Raw genomic sequence first — 25,220 nt, 5'->3', positions numbered from 1 at the left:
GTTAGAAATACTCCATATTGTGGGAAATATGTGATTATGTATCATAAGTAGCTTTCCAGTTTTACATTCTAAAACATAGTGACATACCTGGCTTAAAAGTTTGTACAAAGCTCTGAAGCGTTTCTTGGTGTAGCTACATCTATAGGTTCCACCCATAAGGTATTCAATTACGAGTCCTACGTCTAGTAGAGTGATCTTGTAATCTGCTGATAGTTTACCCTGAAATAAAGTCAAGATTTACTTTACATTTACTTTACAGTACCATGAAGATCAACTAACAAATACTAATCGAACTGGAGTTAAATCATACACATGCTCTTGGAGCCTTTTGGTGGTCCCCAAGTACCTCAATACGAGATATCAACATTTCAACCCTTTTAACACCGCTAATTAAAGCTGCCTTGACTGCAGTACCAGGTCCCCTCACTCCTCTTATAGGCAACCCTGACTTACCTGACCTAAAAAACATCCCTTTCAATTCGCAAGCCCTGCTCCCTAGGGTATTTAGTGTGGTTAACAATAATGGGATCCGCTCCATGACTGATGTGACTACAGTGCTGGGCCTGGCCCCCTCTAGATGGCTCCAATTCTTCAGGTTTGTAGGTTCATTGATACTCAAGGCCAGTGATGGTGAACCTTTTAGAGACCGAGTGCCAAAACTACAACCAAAATCCACTAATTTACAGTGAAGTGCCAACGTGGCATTTTAAGTATTAATGTACTGCTATGTGTTCTTCCACATCTTTCAATTTTATCGGCCGCCTAATGCCACTAATACAGTTGAAAGAAAGAGGGCAAATAGATTCTGTCCAGGGTCTCTCTGTTCAGGAATAATGGTGGGTCTAGCAGGATGACCTCCATAGATAATGCAGTTTTGTCAACACCTTCTCACTTTTCCCGCAGTTCCAAACAGTCAATGAAGTGTCACTTTAAAATAGCGCTGAGAGCAGCATCTCATAAGTTGCCTGGGACTGCAGAAAGATTTGGTGGATTTGGTCCTGTTTGGTGAACTCTGTCCTGCAGTGATGGCCTGAGTGCCCACAGAAAGGGCTCAGAGTGCCACCTCTGGCACCCGTGCCATAGGTTCGCCACCACTGCTCTAGGCCCTCCTGCACTCTCTACCACTTTTACCGCATTTGAAGAATTGTGTATGGATTCCTCCCACCCACACAATCTCCTTGGCTTACACTATGCTGATTCAGGAGGGAACGTGGGGCGCTCTACCTCCATTTGCTACTGCCTGCGAGAGGGACCTTCATAAGTTTTTCTCACACGCGCAGTGGCAAAAAGCACTTATCCTAACTCATAAAGCTTCATCTCAATGGTACAGAACGCCTGCAAAATTACATAGAATGTTCCTCGCAGTCTCATCCCTGTGCTGGCGCTGTGGAGAATCAGAGGGCAACATGGTACATTTATGGTGGGATTGCCCTCCGATATACAAACTCTGGAGAGAAATCTTCAACCTGTACAAGGACATATGCCCACCAGGAACAGACCCATCACCTGAGGTGGCCATTTCTCAATGTTCCCAGGAACTATCTGCAAATTCAAAAAGAGCCTGCTCCGACACTTCCTTACGGCAGCAAGGCAGATAACCCCAAGACTATAGAGATGCCCTACCCCGCCTACTAAGGCAGAGTGGGTGGAGGCACTCAATGCAATATTACACATGGAGGAGCTGAAGGCTAGTGATGAGGGCAAACATGACCTTGGAATCCCTAGATCACTTTTAGAACCCTACCGGCCATGGAAACTTGACTAGTGGCTAGCAATTCTACATCTTAAAATTTAACTTTTGGACCTTGGGTGTTTCACTGCTTCCCCCACCCCTGTACCCACTAACCTTTCTGTCTCACCTTCTATGTTGTCTTGTGTTTCCATGTTGTTTGTACTATGTTAATTGAGTTATTGTTTACGGTCCTATTTGGATTGTTCCAATTTTTTTATTTTCCTGCTCCAGTATGATACCATTATGCACTTAATTCTGTCAACACCTTTATACTTCATAACTTACTTTAACTGTCAATGTGCATACCAAATAAAACTGTTGTGGAATCATAACAAATACTAATCAAAACCAATAGAAACAATAACCAAATGTAAAATAATACATTATGCCATCTACAAATGTTTCACCTGCCCAAGATTCTACTACATACAATAGATAGCTACCTTCTTGACATCCTGGATGAGATGGAGTATGATGTCTTTACTTGTATTCTGTGCCTAAAATGATGCAAAACGTACAAAAATGTATTGTAGACAAACATTGTACTATTTATTACTCTTAAAGTGTAAATAAACGTTTAACCAATTAACCAAACTGCATTGATCACTATTGCAGATGATAATAATAAGAATCGAATATATTTTATTTTATGAAAACATAAACAAATGTTACACCTCCTGTACTGGGATAGATACAGAGAAGCTAATAAAGTTTCAAAAGCCTTAATCTCTTACTGATCTTCTTACAGAACTGAATTATCAATTGAAACACAGTATTCTCTAGGTATGTATAGAATTCATCTTTAGCCTCATTTCCTTATCTATCTTCTGTCTACAGACTTCAAAAACACTGCTTACTACAGGGGAAAATAGAGCAAAAAACAAACAGACAGAAAGACTGCTCAATTAAAGGAAATCTACAGCAATCAAAATCCATCATGATAAACTAGGGGCACTTACTCATAGATCCAGGCACAATGACACAATATAATCTTCTTATATTTGTTATCCATGGCCTTCTTCCTTGTAAAATCAATTCTTAAAATTATACTAATGAGACTGGGGGCTCTGTTGGGAGTATCTAGAGATCCTTAGTTATGTCTTTTCACCCCCTGTTACAATGAGCAGAGCAACTCTCCCCTCCCCCTGCACCGCCTGTTGCTGCTACATTAAAGGAAACCTACCACTTGAAGTGGCAGGTTTCAGATGGAAATACCGGGCACCAGCTCAGGGTGAGCTGGTGCCGGAGCTTATTTTTGTTAGTGTTTTAAACCGCGGTATCGCGGTTTAAAACACTTTTAAAACTTTATAGCCGGCGCAGGGAGGTACGCGCATACCTCCGGGAGGAGCGCATACCTCCCTGCGCCGGCTATAAAGTTTAAAAAGTGTTTTAAACCGCGATACCGCAGTTTAAAACACTAACAAAAATAAGCCCGGCACCAGCTCACCCTGAGCTGGTGCCCGGTATTTCCATCAGAAACCTGCCACTTCAAGTGGTAGGTTTCCTTTAAGGAGGCAGAGGGAGGACGGAGAGAGTAGAGGGAGACATGTTCTGCTCATTGTAATAACAAGTGATAAAACATCACTGAGGATTATTTCAAACGTTTATTTTGGAAGGAAAGAAGCCTTAGATAACACATACAATAAGATTATCACACTGACAGTGCCTGGTTCTATGACTAAGTGTCCATGGTTTATCATGCTTGATTTTGATGCTAGATTTCCTTTAAGTAAATATTGCAAACTTTACTATTATTACATCCCCCATTGGGTGATGAGGTGAGGACTAACATTCTAAAGAGAATATGCCCCTTTCTCAATGTTATATGACAGAAAATATGACAGTACCAAAATCTCAGCACAAGCTTCCTTTAAGGCATGTCTGCAGTGAGAATTTTTTAGTTCTTTAAACCACTACCAAGCTCAGCGTTTTTCATGCCAGTAAAGGAGGAAGTTGGGAACATATTTGAAAAAAAGTTTTAATACCACTTGAACATTTTTAGTTAGGTAATAGTGAGGTAACAACGAGGAAATAAATAATACCAGGACAATACACGTTTGTGAGACTCTTCTCCAGAAAAAAGTCCTGCCCACACTACCATATTTGTCCAATAATAGAACTTGATTCTTCCAGAGTAGTGAATGCATCTGCGCCAGGTTGGGTCCGTTTTTGCCACTTTTGACATTAATACCACATGTGCCACATTTAGCGATCTGTCTAAGCCACTATGATAATTCAGATGTGCAAAAGACATCTAAACAGCTCATAAGACACTCTGATAACCTGGAGCAAGATGCCTGCCTAACGATAAATCCAAAATTTTGGATTGAATAAATTGTTGTATCAATCACAAAACCTGTTGACCAAGTTTTCACCTGTCTATGAGGCACGCTACCTTTTTTTTAGTTTTCATCAGTATGAAAATACATTTATATCTTCTATGAACAGATATAAATTTACACCCAAATGCATTTTATTTCCTTCTATTCCGCATAATAAAAGTGCATCATAGGTCAATATTATTTTTCCAGGAGATTATTTCGACACCAAATACTCAGAATCAGGTCTTGGTATAAACTTCAGGTTTCTTTATTGGGTAAGGCGCATTCGAGCCGGAGCCGGGCTCTTCATCAGTTACACAAGGCATACATTACATTAGGGATAGCGGGCTTATAAGCATCTCTTGGCGGAAAGATGATCCCCAGCTGACATCAGAATGATGTCACCATGTAAACATATAATACATTATAGTAATCTTGTCCATTGATAAAAATGACTCATGTTGAGTCCCTATCCCCGAGATAATATTTACAGCACTCAGTGCTTGAGTAGACATATAAATACATAAATAAATAAATACATATTGGTACATAATAATAAAATTAACAATAAGTATAACAATAAGTATAAAATGTTGAGTCCCTATCCCCGAGATAATATTTACAGCACTCAGTGCTTGAGTAGACATATAAATACATAAATAAATAAATACATATTGGTACATAATAATAAAATTAACAATAAGTATAAAAAGTCTATGTAACAATAAAATTATAATAAATAAAAAAATCAAACCATTGTAATGGTGCGTGTGCCTTTGCTATATAAAAGATCATTTGTGAGCTCACTTATAGGGTGCGGTGATCTCGTAGCGTTCCTCCAGCATGGGCCATGCTGACCGCAATACATCTATACGATGAGCGACAGCTTGCCGCTGTCCGCGATACATCCAGGTAAACAACGACAGTTTGCCTTCTGGTTTTTGGACCCTCTCGGCTTCCGTAGTCTGATTGACTCAGAGGATCACTACGAGATCACCGCGCCATATAAGTGAGCTCACAGATTATCTTTTATATAGCAAAGGCACACGCACCATTACAATGGTTTAATTTTTTCATTTATTATAATTGTATTATTACATAGACTTTTTATACTTATTGTTAATTTTGTTATTATGTACCTATATGTGTTTATATGTCTACTCAAGCACTGAGTGCTGTAAATATTATCTTGGGGATAGGGACTCTACATGAGTCATTTTTATAAATGGACAAGATTACTATAATGTATTTGTTTACATGGTGACATCATTCTGATGTCAGCTGGGGATCATCTTTCCGCCAAGAGATGCTTATAAGCCCACTATCCCATGTGTAATGTATGCCTTGTGTAATTGATGAAGAGCCTGGTTCAGGCTCGAAACCCGTCTTACCCAGTAAAGAAACCTGAAGTTTATACCAAGACCTGATTCTGAGTATTTGGCGCCGAAATAATCTCCTGGAAAAATATTATTGACCTATGATGCACGCTCCATAGATGCCCACAGTCACGAAGACCAGGAAGGCTGCTGGATTTACTCAAACCCTACCAAACGCCCGCTAACGTGTTGTACCGGCTGTACAACTAAATAAGGTGAGCATAACTAATCTTTACAAAGCTCATACATCTGTAATAGATCTCACACATGTGGCGTCCACACTGTCTATTTTCTCTTTCCTGAATATACATAATAAAAGTGATCTTTAGAGACCCCATTCACTTTTCACATCACTTGTCTAATTTTGACAATTGCCACATTTTAAGGTCTTAAAATTTAGCACGTTATCACAAAACTTGTCAAACATTTCTGAATAAATGTTTCCTGGTACATTTTTAGTACTGAAATTATTTACTGTCAGCTTCATGATATCATATATACCATCAAGTTATTTTCTAGAAAACATAATACTAGACGCTAATAGACTAAGTCAATAGGGGGAGATTTAGTATAAGTGTCTGAAAGCAGAACCGTTGTAATTGCTTATGGCAACCAATCAGATGTCAGCTTTCGTTTTCCTACAGCTGTTTATAAAATGAAAGATGTGCTCTGATTGGTTGCCACGAGCCATTAGAAAAGTTTTTATCTGACACATCTAATAAATCACTCCAAATCTTTTGTCCATGTTTTTAGAATAGTTTTATGGACATTTCTATTAATAAAGCCCATAGAATCATTTCCCTGCTGTCCAGGAAGTAAAAGCTTATGGGAACTGTATAAAATGTTAAGATATATGTCATCATATCCATTTTTAACAAAATTCTACATATTTCCACACTACTTCACAAGCAGGTAGGAAGATCAATGCGCTGTACAAAAATACTTGTTCTCATGGTAGTCTAGGTCTTGTTCAGTGGATATTTCAGGTTAATAAGACGGTTGTTTAAACCCTTGTTACTGGAGCAAATGAAGATATGACATATGACATAACTATCCTCCTGACATATATAGATATAGGGATTTATGCTTGAAACTCAATGTTACATGGCAAAAACTTCAAGAGAAATCAGGGTTGAAGTGGTTCATTGTATAATATTTCTCATGGAATATGAGACTTGTTATCCTCAGTATGTGCCCTGGATGAATGGGAAAAAGAATTCTCTTGCACAGTGGATGATCCTTGAGGCATTGGCGGCCTTCATACAGAAATACAGTTGTAGCTTTACAGAGTAAGAAATGATGACAGACGCTCCTCCTCTGGCATTCTCCTTATGTTCTGAAGTGATTTCAGAAATGTCATTCAATACTTTGACTTACTATAAACCATCCTTGCAGAATCTTCTCATACAATTTCACATCTGAGAAGGAGGCCACTGCTGATTCCATGCTCACTTCATTTTACTATGAGTCAAGAAATATTTTGGATACTTTGATACCACTAGAGACTTCTGCTACCTTCTATGCCAATAAAGGTTCCATCTGTTTTACATGAAGTTATTGAAGTTATTATTGACAACTCAAATTATTCTAAGCAGCTGTCACGTTTTTCACTTGACCATAATTTTGGCTCTGGTTTTCTCCTGCTCTTTAGGTCATTTACTAGAAATTAGACACTTTTTAAACACCTGAAATGATACAAATAAAAGAAGATCAGATATTTTCTACTCTATTTACTTTGCAGGTGACACATGGAAATTACGTCAACTGTACAACATATACATTACAACTGTGGGCGGAGAGAAAGCTAGCGTCCCGTTATGTGAATTTGTGATATGCGCATTTTTATTGGATTTTTGTGAGTATAATGAATTGGAATAAATTTTAACCTTGTTGGAACGTACCACACCATCTGCCTGCATATTTTCTTCCAGTTACAATATAATAAAGGAGGAGAATGAGAATGCGATGGTGCTAGTCTGAATGGTGACATACTTTCAGCAGGAGAAATTGAAGATTGGTGCTGTTCATCGAAGTTTTAGAATCCTTGGAGCTCCGGTCATAGTGAAAATATTTTTCTCTATTTTGTGGACTTTTTCAAAGACTGTGTGGACCGGTCTTATACCGTGAGTAGCTCCTTAAGGGGCAAACTGTGCACCACAAACAACTGTAATGTATATGTTGTATAAAAAAGTATTTCACTGAACGGTAATTGAGAGATTAACCCTTACATTAAAATAGAACGTCATAAAGGCATGTGTACTAATATCTCACAGTTTTCTGCAGCGTGTTTTATTTGTGCACGGCATTTGCTTTAGGCATTTTAATATTCAAATTTGATTAAAAATATAATTTAATGCAAAGTTGCCTAAAGTTGCCATGTATATTGCAAATTCTTAAAAATGTAGATTATGGTAGCATATTATTTGATGTGTGCAGTATATATTTTTTAGTACTAATTCTTTAAAGGGGTTGGTCACCTTACCTCATATTTTTTAATGTGTGTGTAAGTGTGGGGGGCAGCATACTAAGTAATTTACTAATTTACACCTACTAATAGTTCTGCTCCACGTTCTTGATATGAAAGGTGAAGCCTCCTGTCTTTGACCTCATCAGCCAGATATTCCTGACCATAAGATGGCCGCAGATGGAGGGTCATGTGATCTTATCTTAAGACCTTAGATTAAGGTCTTAACAGGGCAATTGCCCATGGACAGTTAGAGATCACATGACCCTCCATCTGCGGCCAGTATATGGACAGGAATGTCTGACCGATGAGGTAAAAGACAGGAGGCTTCACTTTACATATCAGACATTTTAATAGATGTATATTGGTAAATTACCCCCGAAACTTACAAACACATTACAAAAAAACAAAAGGTAAAGTGGACAACCTGTTAAGGTTTATAACCCCTGTAATACCTTTTACTGCATGTAAAATGATGAAATTTTATTTTTATAAAACTTTATACTTTTAGCCACTATATCAGTTAATTTTATAAAGTATATGTTTTGTTGCTAATTTTCGTGAAGGTGTCAATGTGTATTAAGTAACTATTTTCCAATAAATATATGGGTAATGGGTGGTTAATTTTGATTGTGATTAATATTTTTGTTATGTAACAAGGGTTTATTTTTACAATTGTACAAAATATCAAATATTGTCTTGGCCTAAAAAATTTCTGGCAGTGAAATAGTAAAAGGGCATTTAGTGAGAGAAGTGTAGTACAGAGAATGTGCTGGAAAAAAGCAACTGGGCTAATACACAAGTGTATAAAAAATAAACTTGGCCATGTGCTCTGCCCGCGCACATTCTATGACAGCAGTGGGCAGAGCGTGTAGTAGTATCCCTGCCCGCTCTCTTACTAATGAAGAGAAGAAGGAAGAGGAGCCGCAGGGAGCATCAGAAACTAAGTATGTAAGTTTATTATTTTTAGACATCGAGTAGCTGCAGGGCATTTCATTACTAGGGGGCTACTGCCGGGTATTTCCGTTCTGAGGGGAGCTTTTAAGTACTGGGAGAGGCTGCAGCCGGTCATTCTTTACTGGAGGGGCTCCATGGAGCATTTCTTTACTGGGGGAGGCTGCATGGGACATTTATTTATTGGAGTAGGCTGCTGCAGGGCTGAGGTTTCAGCACAGAGAATGTGCCAAAAAAAGCAACTCGGCTTATACAAAAGTGTACAAAAAATAAACTTGCATACTTACCTTCCGACGCTCCCTGGTGCTCCTCTTCCTTCTACTCTTCACTTGTAGCAGAGCTATCAGAGACTTGTCCATGCGCTCTGCCCCTCACGCATACTATGACATCAGCAGCAGACAGAGCAAGTAGTAGTATCTCTGCCCGCTCTCTTATGAATTAGAAGAAGAAGGGGAGCCACAGGGAGAGTCGGAAGCTAAGTATGTAAGTTTATTATTTTTATACATTGAGTGGCTGCAGGGCATTTCATTACAAGGGGGCTGCTGCAGGGCATTTCAGTTCTGGAGGAGCTTTTAATTACTGGGAGAGGCTGCTGCAGGTCTTTCTTTACTAGAGGGGCTCCATAGGACATTTCTTTACTGGGGGAGGCTGCATGGGACATTTATTTATTGGAATAGGCTGCTGCAGGGCATTTAATTACTGAGCGGGCTGCATGGGGCATTTCTTTAATGGGGGAGGCTGCATGGGCCATTTTATTGCTCAAGAAGGCTGGTGGGCATTCATTACCAGGGGGCTGCATGTGGCATTTAATTACTGGGAAAGGTTGCTGCAGATCATTTATTTACTGGGGGGGCATATCTTTACCAGTAGAGGTTGCCTAGGCGGTTCATTACTGGGGGAGGCTGCTGGGCATTTCATTACTGGGGGAAGCTGCTGAACATTTCATTACTGGGGAGGAGGCTGAACATTTCATTACTGGGGAGGAGGCTGAACATTTCATTACTGGGGGAGGCTGCTGGGCATTTCATTACTGGGGAGGCTGTGGCACATACTGGCATGCAATGAAGTAAACAGGTAATGCAAACAATAATTAAGATTACTTACCATATCTGCTTAAAGCGGAACACTTCCAGTCAGATAATGTTATTGGAATTTCTTATCTTCAGTGGAAATCTTGAACAACTGTGTAAATCTTATTTTATCAGATTTAATAGTATTAAAAGAACAAAAAAAAAGTGCAAATATGAAAATTGTCTGGTGATATTGACCTTTGAAGGCCTACAAAGTATATAAAACCACTTAACAAATTTCTGTTATTTTTGGTTAAGCATGAATTGAAGCTACATTTCTGATTTTAACAAATACTAAAATGATCTATGGCTTATGGAATCAGCACATAAACTATTGTATTATATTGTGGGTGCACATCAAAGTCACGTTGGTATAATTTAACAGTTCATGAAAACTCTTTTCCTCCTCACAGCATTTCAGCCTGCGTTTTATACAGTACTGTATATATAATAGTACCATATTGTCATCCTCTCAGTACTTACTGCATTGTACAATTCTTCCAGCCTGGCGATTGTTAGAAACTTGTGCATACTGACTCCGTGCTCTATAAGAAGTTGGACAAATGCTACCCTGTCCATTACAAGTGCATCCATCATGGCTAGTTCCAGAGGTGCTGTCTTTAAAAAAAAAATAATGATAAATTAGACATAAATTGATGAAACTTTTTATACAGGAATAATAATTGTGTGAAAATGTTTTGTAAGTTAACATTTAAATATAAAGGCTACAGAATTTGATCAGCTAAACCAGTTCCCTACACTGTACTGAAGAGATGCAACCACGTCGAAACATTGCTGTCTACAGTTAGGAGTCTATTCCTTCTGGATTGGCTTAAGTCCCACATCATATGATTAGGCTTCCTGAAAGTCATGCCTGTCTTAAAAGGCAGCTAAAAAAAAGTGTGGTTTTCCTTGTCCCATCTAGGAAAACTTATTTCCATATTTTACAGAATTTTATTTAATTTTGACCCATATATAGGTTTACATACCAACCACTGTTGTCCATGTGTAAAAATATAATTTTTGGCAATATCTACTCTGTCCCAGGCCAAGGCCAGACCAAGCTGATCATATGGAGACATATTTGTACCTAAAAACAAATACACCAAAAGTTTATATTAAAATAACAACGTCAGTTTGTCATTAATTAGCACATTTTCTGTCGGATTGGAAACAGCACTAAGTGTAATTAATTGATTAGTGTAATGTAGAAGAATAACCCATGAAGCACTGATCATGATCGCTCGATGCTCGATGCCGGTTCCCTCTCCATATGTTTATGGGAACTTAGTCAACAAAGGCAAAGTTGCCATCTGTCTCTACCTTCTGCCTCTTGGCTCAGCTTGACAAGCATCTGAGGACATTGGCATCCATTTACCTAAAATTTAGGTGCATGGAGAGGGCTCATAAGCTGAGCCCTCTCTATAGCCTGGAAGTGTTTGGTGCATATAGCAGCAAACACTTTCTGGTAACACTAGCACCAATCGCAGGTGTTATCCCATCCATCGCTGCCAACAGCTTCAAAAAGATGGTGGCGCATGGGCGCATCGTCGCTCCCTGTCAAGCTATCGGGTAATGGTGATCGGTTGCCATAACGGCCTCGGGTCTTCCAAAGTGTTAAAATATTCATTACAATGTGCGAAAAAAGTTATAGATTTTTGATGGTGGAAGTGACCAATGGAAATTAAAAAAACAAAAATGGGTCAGGTCATTAAGGAGTTAAAATATAAGCTAAGTGAAGGATATAATTCAAGCAACATTTTCTCAACTTTGCCTTAAAACTTGTACAAAAAAGTAAATAACTTGGGAAATCTTGAATTTATCGTATGAGTCACTTAAAGGGAACCTGTCCCCACACAAATACAGCTAGTGACAAGTTTCAATAGAGCCCTATTAACTAAATGCCACTTTTCTTTTAGCTAAAATTCATAAAATCAACTTTATGTTATTCTACCCAGCATTGGAGAGAGTGTGTCCGGTTCGGCAAACCACTTCCATCTACTCCTCCCTACTCCTTATGCCTCCCTACTATTAAGCACCTCATGTGATGTGACCAGGGTAATGTCATCTAAAGTCCTTTGCCCTGCAACATTATCATCTATCCCATGTATGTATCTGAGCACATGAAATCATGGCATGCCTCCATGGACATGCTGGAGGCATGCTGTGACTTAATGTGATCAGATACATACATGAGGTAGATGTTAATATTGCTGGGTAAAGCAAATGTTGATGGGTGAATGACTTAGATGACATCACCCTGATCACATGACATAAAGTGCTGAATGATGTAATAGAATTCTCTCTCAACGTTCCTGCAAGGTACCATGTACAACATTTGACACAGAATTTTCTAGCCCTAAAGAAAACATAGCTGTATATGTCTGTAGCTGAATATTGGCAGATGACCCCTAAGTACTAGTTCCATACAGCAGCATGTCCTAGCTGTGAGACCTGTCAACCAGGAACAAGGAGGAAGGGCAATGCAAGTAAGATTTCATATGCAGGACTCTATTAATATTACTAGACTCACATCAGGTGAGCTGCATATAAGTTTACAAAAATATTTTTTAACATTTAACTTGAAATGATAACATTTAGATATAAGGGCAATGTTTTTAATCATAGTTTTTTATGAAATATTTATTGTGGGTGGGTTAATTGAAATGACAGGTTCCCTTTAAATGGTCTCTTTAATATTTGGATCTATATACACCTTTTTGAAAGAAACATGATATACAGCTTATTGGAGCAAATATGACCATATTCACCATTAAAATAAAGCAATAAAATTATTCAATACTGACTTTTTAGTAGCGATGTAAGAATAGCAACATCAATGTCTTGTTGTTCTTCTGCTCCAGCATTGAATACAGTTATCTGCAAAGGACAATTAGAAAGAGATAATAAAGAATAAATATTTTATATTGTTTTATAATGTTATTAAAAAGTTAGAATACTGCAAAACATTCCTGTAGCCCAAACCCTTCAAGAACTCTTTTTATGTTTAGATATATATATCCATTAGATTTTGTATGTGTTATTTTTATTTATATCCACAAGATCAGATAAATAAGTTGATAGAAAATAACTACACTGTTTGTATCAAAACATGCAAATGTATGGTTAATTTCCCCTGGGGAGCAGGAAAAAATCATTATGTTACTGTTGATTATTGTAATAATGTATTTTAATGCTTTTAAAGTACAAAGCTATTAGTAATGTTAATCCGTTTCCCTTTTATCAATTTTTGTTTTGCACATCCAGAATTTGTGATGACTGTACAATATTTCTGTTTTTTCTAAAGACATCCTGGGGAATACAAAACTTACTAGGTGCTTTGTCTTCATGCAAGCCATTAAGGTGTGGAACATATGGATAACTTCATTTTGATTCAGACTGAATGTTTTCTTTATGGTAGCTATAACATCTGCTTGTACACCATCCAAAAGATTTCTAGGAATCAATAAGAAAAAGAAGATTATAACAGTAGTAAACAATAATAACTTTTCAATAATACTTCCTGAGTTACAAATTATTCTCTTACCCTTGACTCTCTGTCTGCTTGTATACATAAGCCAGGAGGTCTGCTGCTCTTCCACTCCCATCACAGACCACAACTGGCACTGGAGGTGTTTGCTGAAGATACTCAAAGACAGTAAGGATAGTGTTGGGACCCCCTTCAAGTATTAGAGCCACAATGGGTATTCGTTTGCCAGTCCCTAAATATATATATCAGAAAAGCTTTAGATATTGTTCTTTTGTGTTTTCCTTCTATGAAATCTATAGTTAAAGCAGCTGGAGCACAAAAATAAACAGTATTTACAATTCACACAGACGTCAGCAACCTTGGCACATACCCCAAAGCTGTTTCCTCCGGCAGTGCTCCAGGATTGTCGAAGGTCTGTGGAGAAAATCTGCAGACTTTCTGCACATCAAATTTATGCTTAACCCCTTAACGCTCTGCGCCGTAGCTCTACAGCGCAGAGGTGCAGGGAATGTATGAAGAGGGCTCACGGGTTAAGTCCTCTTCATACAGAGGTGGGGGTTGTTGCATATTTCAGCAAACCCCCACTGCTAATAACCACGGTCGGTGCTTGCACCGATCGCGGCTATTAACCCTTTCGTTGCCGCCGGCAAAATCGCCGGCGGCATTTAAAAGACGGCGGCGCACGGGCGCCGCCATCTTTATTACGATCGCCGCGCCCCCGAACTTCATCGGGGGCAGCGATCAGTTGCCATGGTAGCCTCGGGTCATTGTTTGACCTGAGGCTATCTGGCATCTGCAGATTCGTTACAATGAGTCAGTGGCTCATTGTAATGAATGAGCTGCAAAAATGCCATATATTGCAATACAGAAGTATTGCAGTATATGGTAGGAGCGATCTGACCATCTAGGGTTAATGTACCCTAGCTGGTCTAAGAAATAGTGAAAAAAAAAAGTTTAAAAAAAAAAATTAATAAAATATTAAAAATTCAAATCACCCCCCTTTCGCTAGAACTGATATAAAACATAATAAACAGTAAAAATCACAGACACATTAGGTATCGCCGCATCCCAAAATGCCCGATCTATCAAAATATAAAATCGGTGACCTCCGAGACGGAAAATGGCGCTCAAATGTCCGAAATGCAACTTTTACACCTTTTTACATCACATAAAAAATGGAATAAAAAATGATCAAAATGTTGCACAGACCTCAAAATGGTAGCAATGCAAATGTCGGCTCATTTCGCAAAAAATGACACCTCACACAGCTCCGTGCGCCAAAGTATGAAAAAGTTATTAGCTTCAGAAGATGGCAAAAAAAATTTTTTCTTTTTTGTACACATTCGTTTAATTTTTGAAAATGTATTAAAACACGATAAAACCTGTATAAATTTGGTATTACCGTGATCGCACCAAACCAAAGAATAAAGCTGAGGTGTTATTTTGAGTGCACAGTCAAAGTCGTAAAAACATGGCTGCCTGGAGCTGTTGTATCTCTCCTATACACACACAGGCTGCAGGGGGCGTGGCCAGCACCAGGAAGCACATCATTATACAGCCTCACATCATTATACAGGCTGTCAGTCAAGCACTGGGGGTGTGGCTGTGCTTCCCACTCATGAATAAGCTGGACAGCTTAAATATGCTAAGCATACAGCTTTAGGACCTCATTGCTGAGGTTTACAGTCATGTAGAGGGACAATGAAGGGATAGAGGTAATGCTTTCTAATGGCAGTTTATGAAAGTATATTTAGTTAAGGGGGTTATTTTGCATGACGGGTTCTCTTTAAGCTGATGATACACAGCTATACTGTATAAGTGTCAGAACCGTTCAGTGTGAATTGTGTCTCAGGGGTTTTGACACGCCCGATTGCGGTGGTGCAGCTAGTTCTGACAGTAATGTGCAATGTGAATTGTGCCTTTGGAGTCTGGACACACCCGATGACTTTGGTCCAGCAGTTAATGAGTTACCTGGTCTTTGCTGGACTGATGCAGGTGATTTCAGCTCCAATCAGCACTAGTCCTATCAGCTTCTTGTCTGTCTCTCCAGCTTTACTTATAAGGCAGCTAGTGGCTCAATTGCGTGCTGGCTATTGTCTTGTTCTTACCTGGATATCCCAGCTCCCCATATTTCCCTGTGACCTCTTTGTACCTTCTGTTATCGTTGCCGAACCTCTGCCTGACTTTTGACTACCGTTTTTTGCCCACTGAATTTGTACTGCGATTCTTCTGGTTTTGATTCTGGCTTGTCGACTACCCCTTATTGTGTTGTCTGTCTTGTCCTGTTACGTGTGTCACTTACATAGTATAGGGACCGCCACCGAGGTTGTCCGCAGTTGCTAGAGCTGTCTTGAGGCAAGTAGGTAGGGACAGTGGGGGGGGTTCAGCCTTAGGGCTCACTGTCTGGTTGTCTTGCCCCCCTATACTGACTGAATAGCCAGCCCAATATACTGTCGCTGTCATGGACAGCAGAACTGCGTTGACAAATATTGTGGAACAGATGCAGCAAATCAACACCATGGTGCAGGAACTAGCTGTTCGGCTTCATGAGCAGGAGACGGCCCCACGTCAGTTTACCATGGCTTCCCCAGCACCACCTGAGCCACCTGTACAACTCCCAGATAAGTTCAGTGGGGATAGAAAGAGATTCTGTGCATTTCGGGAGGGGTGTAAATTGTTTTTTAGATTGCGCCCCCGCTCTTCTGGGGTCCAGAAGGTGGGCATAGTTATGTCTCTACTCCAGGGGTCACCACAGGAATGGGCTTTCTCGTTACCTCCTAGTTCTCCTGAGTTGCAGACGGTGGATGGGTTTTTTCAGGCCCTAGGGCTACTGTATGATGACCCGGATAGTGCAGCTAATGCTGAACGTCACTTGACAGGTCTGAGGCAGGGTAGACGCCCTGTGGAGGAATATTGCTCGGAGTTTAGGCAGTGGAGTGGTCCCTCCACTTGGAATGACTCGGCACTCCGATTTCAGTTTCGTGTCGGACTGAATGATCGGTTGAAGGATCTGTTGGTAGCTTATCCCACTCCTAGTTCCCTTGAGGATAGCATGACATTAGCTATCCGAGTTGACAGACGCTTGAGAGACAGGCTAAAGGAGAGAGGTACATCAGACGCTTTTAGACCTTCACCTATTCGTGTTACCAACCCTAGTCCTTCCCCTTCTGCTATACCCCCATCAGAGGAACCTATGCAAGTGGATTCTACTGATGCCAAGACCAGACGTGCATATCGTGTGTTGAACAACTTATGTTTCTACTGTGGGAAAGCAGGACATCGAGTCCGGCAATGTCCATCCCTTCCTGGACCACCGCCGGAAAACTTCTACGCCTGAGTGACTATCGAGGGGGTCACTCAGGCGAACAGGTAACCTTCACCAATAAGAATAAGTTATTATTGCCTATTTCATTGTCTTTGGGAGGGAGAAACATCTCTGGTTATGCTCAGATTGACTCGGGGTCTTCTGCTAATTTTGTTAACCCTATGTTCTTTTCCGGTCTAGAGGTGTGTCCCCTTCTGCTCCAATCTCCTGTTAATGTCACAGGAGCAGACTCAGCCCCCTTTGCTCAGGGGGATATACGTTACATCACTCCCTGCCTTGAGGTTAAGGTGGGGGCAGTTCATGTGGAACGTATGAAGTTTTTGTGTCTGCATAACCTGTCGTCTGATGTGATCTTAGGTTTGCCTTGGTTGGAGAAGCACAATCCTGTTTTTGATTGGGCAAACCGGGAACTGGTAAAATGGGGTACTGAATGTGACTCCCATTGTGAGGTGGTTTCTTTTGCTGAGTGCTCTTCCATGGAAGAGGGTATTCCGAGTTTTTTGTCCGATTATGCGGATGTATTTGATGAAAAAGCTGTGGACGGATTGCCGCCACACAGACCATACGACTGTACCATTGAATTAATTCCCGGTGCCAAGTTTCCTCGAGGTCGTATTTTTAACTTGTCTTGTCCAGAAAGGGAGGCTATGCGGGAGTACATTAAGGAAAGTCTCCAGAAGGGTCACATTCGCCCATCTTCCTCCCCATTGGGAGCAGGGTTCTTTTTTGTGGGAAAGAAGGATGGGGGATTACGACCCTGTATAGATTATCGACAACTTAACAGAATCACTGTTAAGAATCAACACCCTCTACCCCTGATTCCTGACTTATTTAACCAAATTGTGGGGGCCAAATGGTTTTCCAAGATAGACTTGCGAGGGGCTTACAATTTGATTAGAATCAGAGAGGGTGATGAATGGAAGACCGCTTTCAATACACCAGAGGGTCATTTTGAATATCTAGTGATGCCTTTCGGTTTATGCAATGCCCCGGCGGTCTTTCAACATTTTGTGAATGATATATTTCGTCAGCATCTAGGTCGTTTTCTTGTGGTCTACTTAGATGACATTTTGATTTTTTCTCCCGACTGGGCTTCACACATAAAACATGTTCGGGTAGTGATGGAACTGCTTAGACAAAACAGTCTGTTTGCTAAGTTGTCTAAATGTCAGTTTGGTATCCAGGAGGTCTCTTTTTTGGGTTACTACGTCACCCCTAATTCCTTCCGTATGGATCCCCTTAAGGTGGTGGCCATCGAAAAGTGGGAACGTCCCAATAATTTGAAGGCCTTACAAAGATTTCTGGGGTTCGCTAATTATTATAGGAAATTTATTAAGGGGTTTTCTGTTATAGCCAAACCACTTACTGATCTCACCAGGAAGGGGGCAGATCTTGTCAACTGGTCTCATGAGGCTATCCGAGCATTTGACAAGCTCCGTAAGTGTTTTTCAGAGGCCCCAGTACTGACTCAACCTAATTTTGAACGTCCATTTATTGTGGAGGTGGACGCATCAGAGGTAGGGGTAGGAGCGGTGTTGTCCCAAGGATCGGACACTCTCACTAACCTGCGACCTATTGCGTTCTTCTCAAAGAAGTTCTCTCAAGCTGAATGTAACTATGATATCGGTAATAGGGAACTATTGGCCATCAAGTTGGCATTTGATGAATGGAGGCATTTCCTTGAAGGTGCCAAACATAAGGTGGTGGTACTCACTGATCATAAGAATCTGGTTTACCTAGACAATGCTAAACGTCTCTCGCCACGTCAAGCCCGATGGGCTTTGTTTTTTACCAGATTCGATTTTGAAGTCACTTACCGACCTGGTTCCCGTAATATCAAGGCTGACGCCTTGTCTCGTAGCTTTGATTTAGAAAGTTCCCCCAGAACTCAATCTGATACTGTTTTAAGACCCGGGGTAGTAGTGTCTATTTTGCAACCTGACTTGGTGACCCTGATTGCAGAATCTCAGGGTCAAGCACCTCATAACACTCCAGACTCTTTGTTGTATGTACCGCCTAACCTTCGACTCCGAGTTCTTGAAGAGATTCATAGTTCTGTTTTGTCTGGTCATCCAGGTGTGGCAGGTACTAAGTATCTGCTCTCACGCCATTACTGGTGGCCATCTTGGGCTCGAGATGTCAAGGCTTTTGTCGAAGCTTGTGAGGTTTGTGCTAGGTCCAAGGTCCCTCGTAGGCCACCCGAGGGTCTGTTACATCCTCTACCGGTCCCTACGAGACCTTGGACGCATCTTTCTATGGATTTTATTACCGACTTGCCACTATCTAAGGGTAAGACAGTCATTTGGGTAGTGGTGGATAGATTTTCTAAGATGTGTCATCTCATTCCACTACGTAAACTGCCTAACGCTCGCACACTCGCCACACTTTTTATTAATCATATTCTACGTCTTCATGGGGTGCCTGAGAATGTTGTTTCCGACAGGGGTGTCCAGTTTGTGGCTAGGTTTTGGAGAGAGTTCTGTGGCAAATTAGGTATCTCTCTGTCCTTCTCGTCTGCATTCCATCCTCAGACAAATGGACAGACAGAGAGGACCAATCAATCGTTAGAGCAATTTCTAAGATGTTTTGTGGCTGATACTCAGAATAAGTGGAAAGACTTCATTTCTCTAGCAGAGTTTGCTATAAACAATCATGAACAACGTGCTATTAAGATGTCACCATTCTTCTGTAATTATGGTTTTAACCCCAGGTACTCGTCTGTTCATTCTGCAGAATCTATTAATCCCTCAGCCGAGGCCATTTTCTCTAAACTGTGCACAGTTTGGGCCCAAGCTCATCAGAACTTGGTAAAAGCCCAAGAGTCTTATCAAAGACATGCTAATAAAAGACGTATATCTGGCCAGCAATATGTACTAGGTGAGAAGGTCTGGCTTTCAGCTAAAAATCTGAAACTTAGGGTGCAGTCAGGGAAACTGGCACCCAAATATATTGGACCTTATACCATTGTGGAAATCATTAATCCGGTAACCTTTAGGTTGAAACTACCCAATGCTCTTCGTATCCATCCTGTGTTTCATAAGTCTCTTCTTAAAAGATATGTGCCACCGGTGTTGCCTTCACCTCCTCCGGCTCCACTCATCGTCCAGGGGGAATTGGAGTATGAGGTGGAGAAAATTTTGAATTCCCGCTGGGTACAGGACTCCTTACAGTATCTGGTCCACTGGAAGGGTTTCGGACCGGAGGAGCGCACGTGGGTCTCTGCTAAGGACATGCATGCGCCCCGTCTGGTCCGGCGGTACCATTTACATAATCCTTCTAAGCCTGGTCCAATGATTAAGGGTCCTGAGGCCCCTCATAAGAGGGGGGGTACTGTCAGAACCGTTCAGTGTGAATTGTGTCTCAGGGGTTTTGACACGCCCGATTGCGGTGGTGCAGCTAGTTCTGACAGTAATGTGCAATGTGAATTGTGCCTTTGGAGTCTGGACACACCCGATGACTTTGGTCCAGCAGTTAATGAGTTACCTGGTCTTTGCTGGACTGATGCAGGTGATTTCAGCTCCAATCAGCACTAGTCCTATCAGCTTCTTGTCTGTCTCTCCAGCTTTACTTATAAGGCAGCTAGTGGCTCAATTGCGTGCTGGCTATTGTCTTGTTCTTACCTGGATATCCCAGCTCCCCATATTTCCCTGTGACCTCTTTGTACCTTCTGTTATCGTTGCCGAACCTCTGCCTGACTTTTGACTACCGTTTTTTGCCCACTGAATTTGTACTGCGATTCTTCTGGTTTTGATTCTGGCTTGTCGACTACCCCTTATTGTGTTGTCTGTCTTGTCCTGTTACGTGTGTCACTTACATAGTATAGGGACCGCCACCGAGGTTGTCCGCAGTTGCTAGAGCTGTCTTGAGGCAAGTAGGTAGGGACAGTGGGGGGGGTTCAGCCTTAGGGCTCACTGTCTGGTTGTCTTGCCCCCCTATACTGACAATAAGTTTGCATGTAATACCACTCCTGCCTTACTGCGGAACGCCAGTGACTGTCTCTCTGCTGTCTCTAACATGTCCTTTTGCTTTTTGAAACGTAATCTTTCCAAAACTGAACTTCTTGTCTTTATACCATCTACCAACCAACCTAGCCCTGATCTCTCCATTTCTGTCTGTGATGTCACCATAACCCACCCGGGGCAACAGACACGGTGTCTTGGTTTTGTGCTGGACTCCAACCTTCTCCTTTGCACTACATATTCAATCTGTTGCTCGCTCTTGCCAAATGGGTCTTAAAATCATTTCTACTATTGACCATTTCTTATAATTTAAACCTCTAAAACTAATTGTCGCTCTGATACACTCTTGTCTAGACCACTGTAACTTTCTACTACCGTAATTGGTTTTCTACTTACTAAATTCTCTCCTCTACAATCCATGTTTAACAGAAACCTACAATGGGGAATCTACCATCAGAAGTAGTCAGGCCTGCCTTACAGACCAAATGCTACACGATTCCTCCAGTCTATGCCAGTCACTGCACTGGTTTCCCATCTCCTTCTGTACATAGTTTAAATTGATCACCCTCATCCACACATAATGCTGTACCTCCCTATCTCTATTCTCTTAACTCAGTCTATCGCCTACCCATACTCTTCAACCTGCTAGTGATCTTAAATTATTCTCTTTCTTAATTCGAACCTCTCCCTTCTCCTGAGCTATCAGACTAATACCTAGCCTCAATTGCTTCAAACATGCTCTTAAAACCCATTTATTTAATCAGGTCTATCATACTCACTAACTACATACAACTTTAACTTTCTTTATTAACCAATTCTGGTACTCCCCCCACGCTTTCATCTGTTATTTGGAAAATTCCAGATACCAAGCTACAGGCTTCTCTGCAGTCCCATTGACTTTGGACTATTATTTCAAATCATTTTCCAAATTCAATATATATTTTAGAAAAAAATGAATAAGAATGAAAGCCTTACTTGCATGGATCTGCTTTAGAGAGATTCTTCTTTCTAATTCCTTTCGTATGTGAATTTCTGCCCCATGTTGTCCAGTTGTTCCATCATCCACCAAGATGAAATGGGTGTGAACACTATTAAGTTGATGAAGTTTGCTGAGGGGGTTCAGTAATGTTTGATATGGGGCTACAACCTTGAAAAAAAAACCACAGTGAAAACTCTAAATACAAGAAAAACATGTGAAATGTGATTGAAATTGGGCTTACATTTCTTCCAATTAGATCCTGTCTACCATCAACTAAACCCCATGGCATTATTCCAATTGTGCAAACTTTGTGGCACAGATGAGAAGCATAGTCTTTCAAAGCATCTCCAATGTGTTCGGCTGCACCTATAATATAAAAACATAGATGTAAGTTTCTCGCTGAGTAAAGCTGCCTTCAAAGAGTTACAAAACTGTATTGTAGAGGAAAATAATGCAGTAATAATAAGCTTTTTTTCATCTACTTTTTTCCCATTGGTTAAGGGTTGTTCCTTTTTTCAAAAACTGATCATGTGTCCTTAGAAAAGTATCAATATCAGATCACCAGATGTCCGACACATAGCACTATGTTCAGCAGCTTCAAGTAGTTGTGGTTCTACTGCAAGTGCTACATCTGCTTTATTAGCCAGTGACTTCCACTTATCACATGACCTTTGTGCAGCTTAGCCCCATTCAAGTTAATAAAGCTGAGCTGCAATTTACTATCATCTGATTGATGTAGTCTCTTCATTATATAATGCAATAAAGTCGCTTCACTTGTCTGTACTTTCTGCTCCCATCTGTAAGCAAGGCAAATGCCAGTGAACAAATTGGCTGAAGTGGGTCCCCACTTTAGTCAAACATTGGATAAGCCATATTTAGACATTTTGTAAATAACCAGTTGGGGGATATGAGGTAGACACAAGGCATGCAGCGTTCAATCACAGTCAAGAGACAGACAGAGGGTCGTGGCAGGCAGCACAGGTTGGAAGTACTATCCGGGGTTGTATACCAGGGAGCACAGATAAGGAACAGAGTCAGGAACAAGTTGGGGGTCAGTTGAAGAATACACCAAAGAGCAGTACTAGTAAGCTAGGAACCTTTGCTCAGGTCGTGGGGGAGCAGGGCATGCTGGAATATATGGCTACAGTACTGATATGCTGGATAAACATAGCTAGTACGCACCCTGTACCTTAAAAAAGGTGAGAGAGACACTGCCCTGCGCCCTAAGGGAGCTGGAGGAGCAAAGATGCCTGACAGAGGGGGGGGGGGGGGGTACACAGCAGGGGTTTGATGGAACTTGGCTGGAAAAGGGAACTGTAAGTGAGCTTGTGACAGGGACTCGTGCAGGAGCAGAACCTGTTGCCAGCGTTACACAACGCTTATTATTTAAATATGTTGTTTATGTAGAATATAATGAATTGAATAATGCATTGTATGTATCACAAGTAAGTCTGTAAGCAATAGCGCTTTTTAATTAGGTTGTAATGTGCAAAGTATTCCAAAAAATCCACTATAGTCCTTCACCAGTTATCATTCAATTGTGGTTGATGAGTTACCATTATTCACTCCTCCTGTCAATATCCAAGCTCTTGTGGTTTCTGCAGCTTTAATAAATCGCTTAAACAGGGCATCTTTAATTCGAGGGTGAAGGTTAAATTTCTGTGTCCCACCATGTACAGAAATAAGAAGCTTTGGAAGTTGCATTCTCCATTCCTTAAGCATAAGATGTAGGATGTCTTCAATTTTGCTATCGCATGATAATCTAACAAACTGAAAGAAATGGAATCCAAAGGAAATATTAAATAGATATATTCAATATATATTATCCTGATCATAAGATTTAGGACAGTTAAATATAATATATTTCATACCCTAGGCTACTGTAGGCTATGGAATATTACAAACAAATGGATTTACCTTGGCTTTGCAGCCTTGTGAACCACCTTGAAAGTCAATGGTGCCAAATGCATTTGTAGGACTTTTTACTGTATGCTTCTCCACTGTCCAGACTACTGATTGTGCTTGATCATCCGAAAGGCTCATGCCAGCATTTCCAATAAAATGTTGATGTTCTTTGATCAAGCGGCCACAACAACATCTATTGGTAAAATGTATTAATGATGAGGAAACTTTGTGCTCAGGTAAACTTTGAAAGCCACAATGGGATGATTGACAGATACCAGTTCACTTACCTGACAAGCTGTTGGCAAATCTGACACCCGGGGAGACATCTAATAAAAGTAAACAGAAAATGCATTGGTTATTCCAGTCTTAAAAATGTGAGTGTTTATATTGTGAAAGAATTTTAATTATGTACACAGTGAATAGAGGTGAGCAAACTTTAAAAAAAAATGTATTTGGCCAGTTCATCTATTTTTTTTTCCATACAAATTTATTAAAAACAAAGAGTGCATTTAAAGTGCACTTGGAGAGTGTATATGCATTTCCAAGACTGTACATGACTGCAAAATGCAGATCCTAGCGATTGTATGGCAGTGAAACAGTTATAGAGCCCCAAGTAGCCAAGAGATACACAACCCCCAAAAGTCAAGAGTCACACATCTCCAGTAACCAGCGGTTAAACAGCCCTTGTTATCCAAAAGTGAAGCAACCCCTAATAGCCAATAGTCACAAAGCCCCAGTAGCTAATAGTCACACAGGTCCCATTAGCCAGCAGTCACAGAGCCCCCATTACCTAATTGTCACACAGCCACCAGAAGCCAATAATCATGCAGGCCCCAGTAGTCATAAGTGAAGTAAGTACCATTAACCAATAATTATACACCAACACAGTTGTTTAATTTTTTTCTTATTCATAAGCATAATAATTATTTAAGTATATTTTAGGTGTACTAGTAAAGAGTTTTTAGTATTTTATTTTGTAGAATATTTTATTTGTCAGATTTTTAAATCCTTTGGTTTAGAAGTTAATGTATTAAGGTAAATTTGAAGTCTTGGTTTAGAAAACTGAATCAATATGACAGATAAATTACATACTGGCCAGAAGAGTATTTCCACACTTAAAAAAGTTAAGATTGAGAATGAGTTCTTTACTAAAAGTGATAAAGAGGAGGTAATTGATGGAGAACCATAGGCACAAGAACATGGAAGCTTCACTGCTACCACCCTTATGGCTGCATTGCTGCCACTACCAAAAAAGTGGATGGGAAGAATCAATTTTTGAAAAAAAAAGTCAATTTGCTAGGTGAATTACATAAAGGCCAGAACAGTATTTCCATCCATAAAAAAGTTTATATTGAATTGATTTGATAAGAGACAGCCATTTTGAGCATAAAGTTGATTTAGCAGATTATGCCGTTTATTTTGCAAAAACTGATGAATATGAACCACAATGCAGTATACTGTAGCTCTACAAACAAACAGGCAGAGTATGCACTACATTTTGCAATGACTGGCGGTGGTGAACCACAGTGTACTGCATTTACAGGAACAATTATAAACTGGCAGATTATGCACTGCATTTTGCACATAGGGGAAAGTGAACCCCAATATACCGTAGTTCCACAAACAATTAGAACGTGGCAGGTTA

At 40.4% G+C, this 25,220-nt stretch overlaps 1 protein-coding gene across 3 annotated transcripts in view; it reads right to left on the bottom strand.

The window, feature by feature from the left end:
- LOC140127511 (transient receptor potential cation channel subfamily M member 7-like) overlaps nucleotides 1-23,887 on the bottom strand; it is a 33,404-nt gene extending 9,517 nt beyond the window's left edge. Inside the window, exons 1-12 of one of the 3 annotated variants that reach the window (XM_072148307.1) lie at nucleotides 23,863-23,887; nucleotides 23,588-23,768; nucleotides 23,227-23,440; nucleotides 21,912-22,036; nucleotides 21,667-21,838; nucleotides 13,465-13,639; nucleotides 13,250-13,373; nucleotides 12,725-12,797; nucleotides 10,907-11,007; nucleotides 10,401-10,535; nucleotides 2,176-2,229; nucleotides 88-219 (exon numbers count right to left, since the gene is read on the bottom strand). In XM_072148307.1, coding sequence (XP_072004408.1) covers nucleotides 88-219; nucleotides 2,176-2,229; nucleotides 10,401-10,535; nucleotides 10,907-11,007; nucleotides 12,725-12,797; nucleotides 13,250-13,373; nucleotides 13,465-13,639; nucleotides 21,667-21,838; nucleotides 21,912-22,036; nucleotides 23,227-23,440; nucleotides 23,588-23,713 — 1,431 coding nt within the window. In that variant the 5' untranslated portion in view covers nucleotides 23,714-23,768; nucleotides 23,863-23,887. Of the gene's footprint in view, nucleotides 1-87; nucleotides 220-2,175; nucleotides 2,230-6,293; nucleotides 7,115-9,951; nucleotides 10,030-10,400; nucleotides 10,536-10,906; nucleotides 11,008-12,724; nucleotides 12,798-13,249; nucleotides 13,374-13,460; nucleotides 13,640-21,666; nucleotides 21,839-21,911; nucleotides 22,037-23,226; nucleotides 23,441-23,587; nucleotides 23,769-23,862 lie in introns of those variants that run through there. The other 2 variants (XM_072148308.1, XM_072148309.1) reach the window with 2 other exon arrangements.
- Between the last annotated feature and the right edge of the window lie 1,333 nt (nucleotides 23,888-25,220).

This window comes from Engystomops pustulosus, chromosome 4 (genome assembly GCF_040894005.1).
Source record: "Engystomops pustulosus chromosome 4, aEngPut4.maternal, whole genome shotgun sequence".
Taxonomy (NCBI): Eukaryota; Metazoa; Chordata; class Amphibia; order Anura; family Leptodactylidae; genus Engystomops; species Engystomops pustulosus.
Note: the sequence above shows the minus strand (reverse complement) of the source record. Positions and strands in the feature narration are given on the sequence as shown.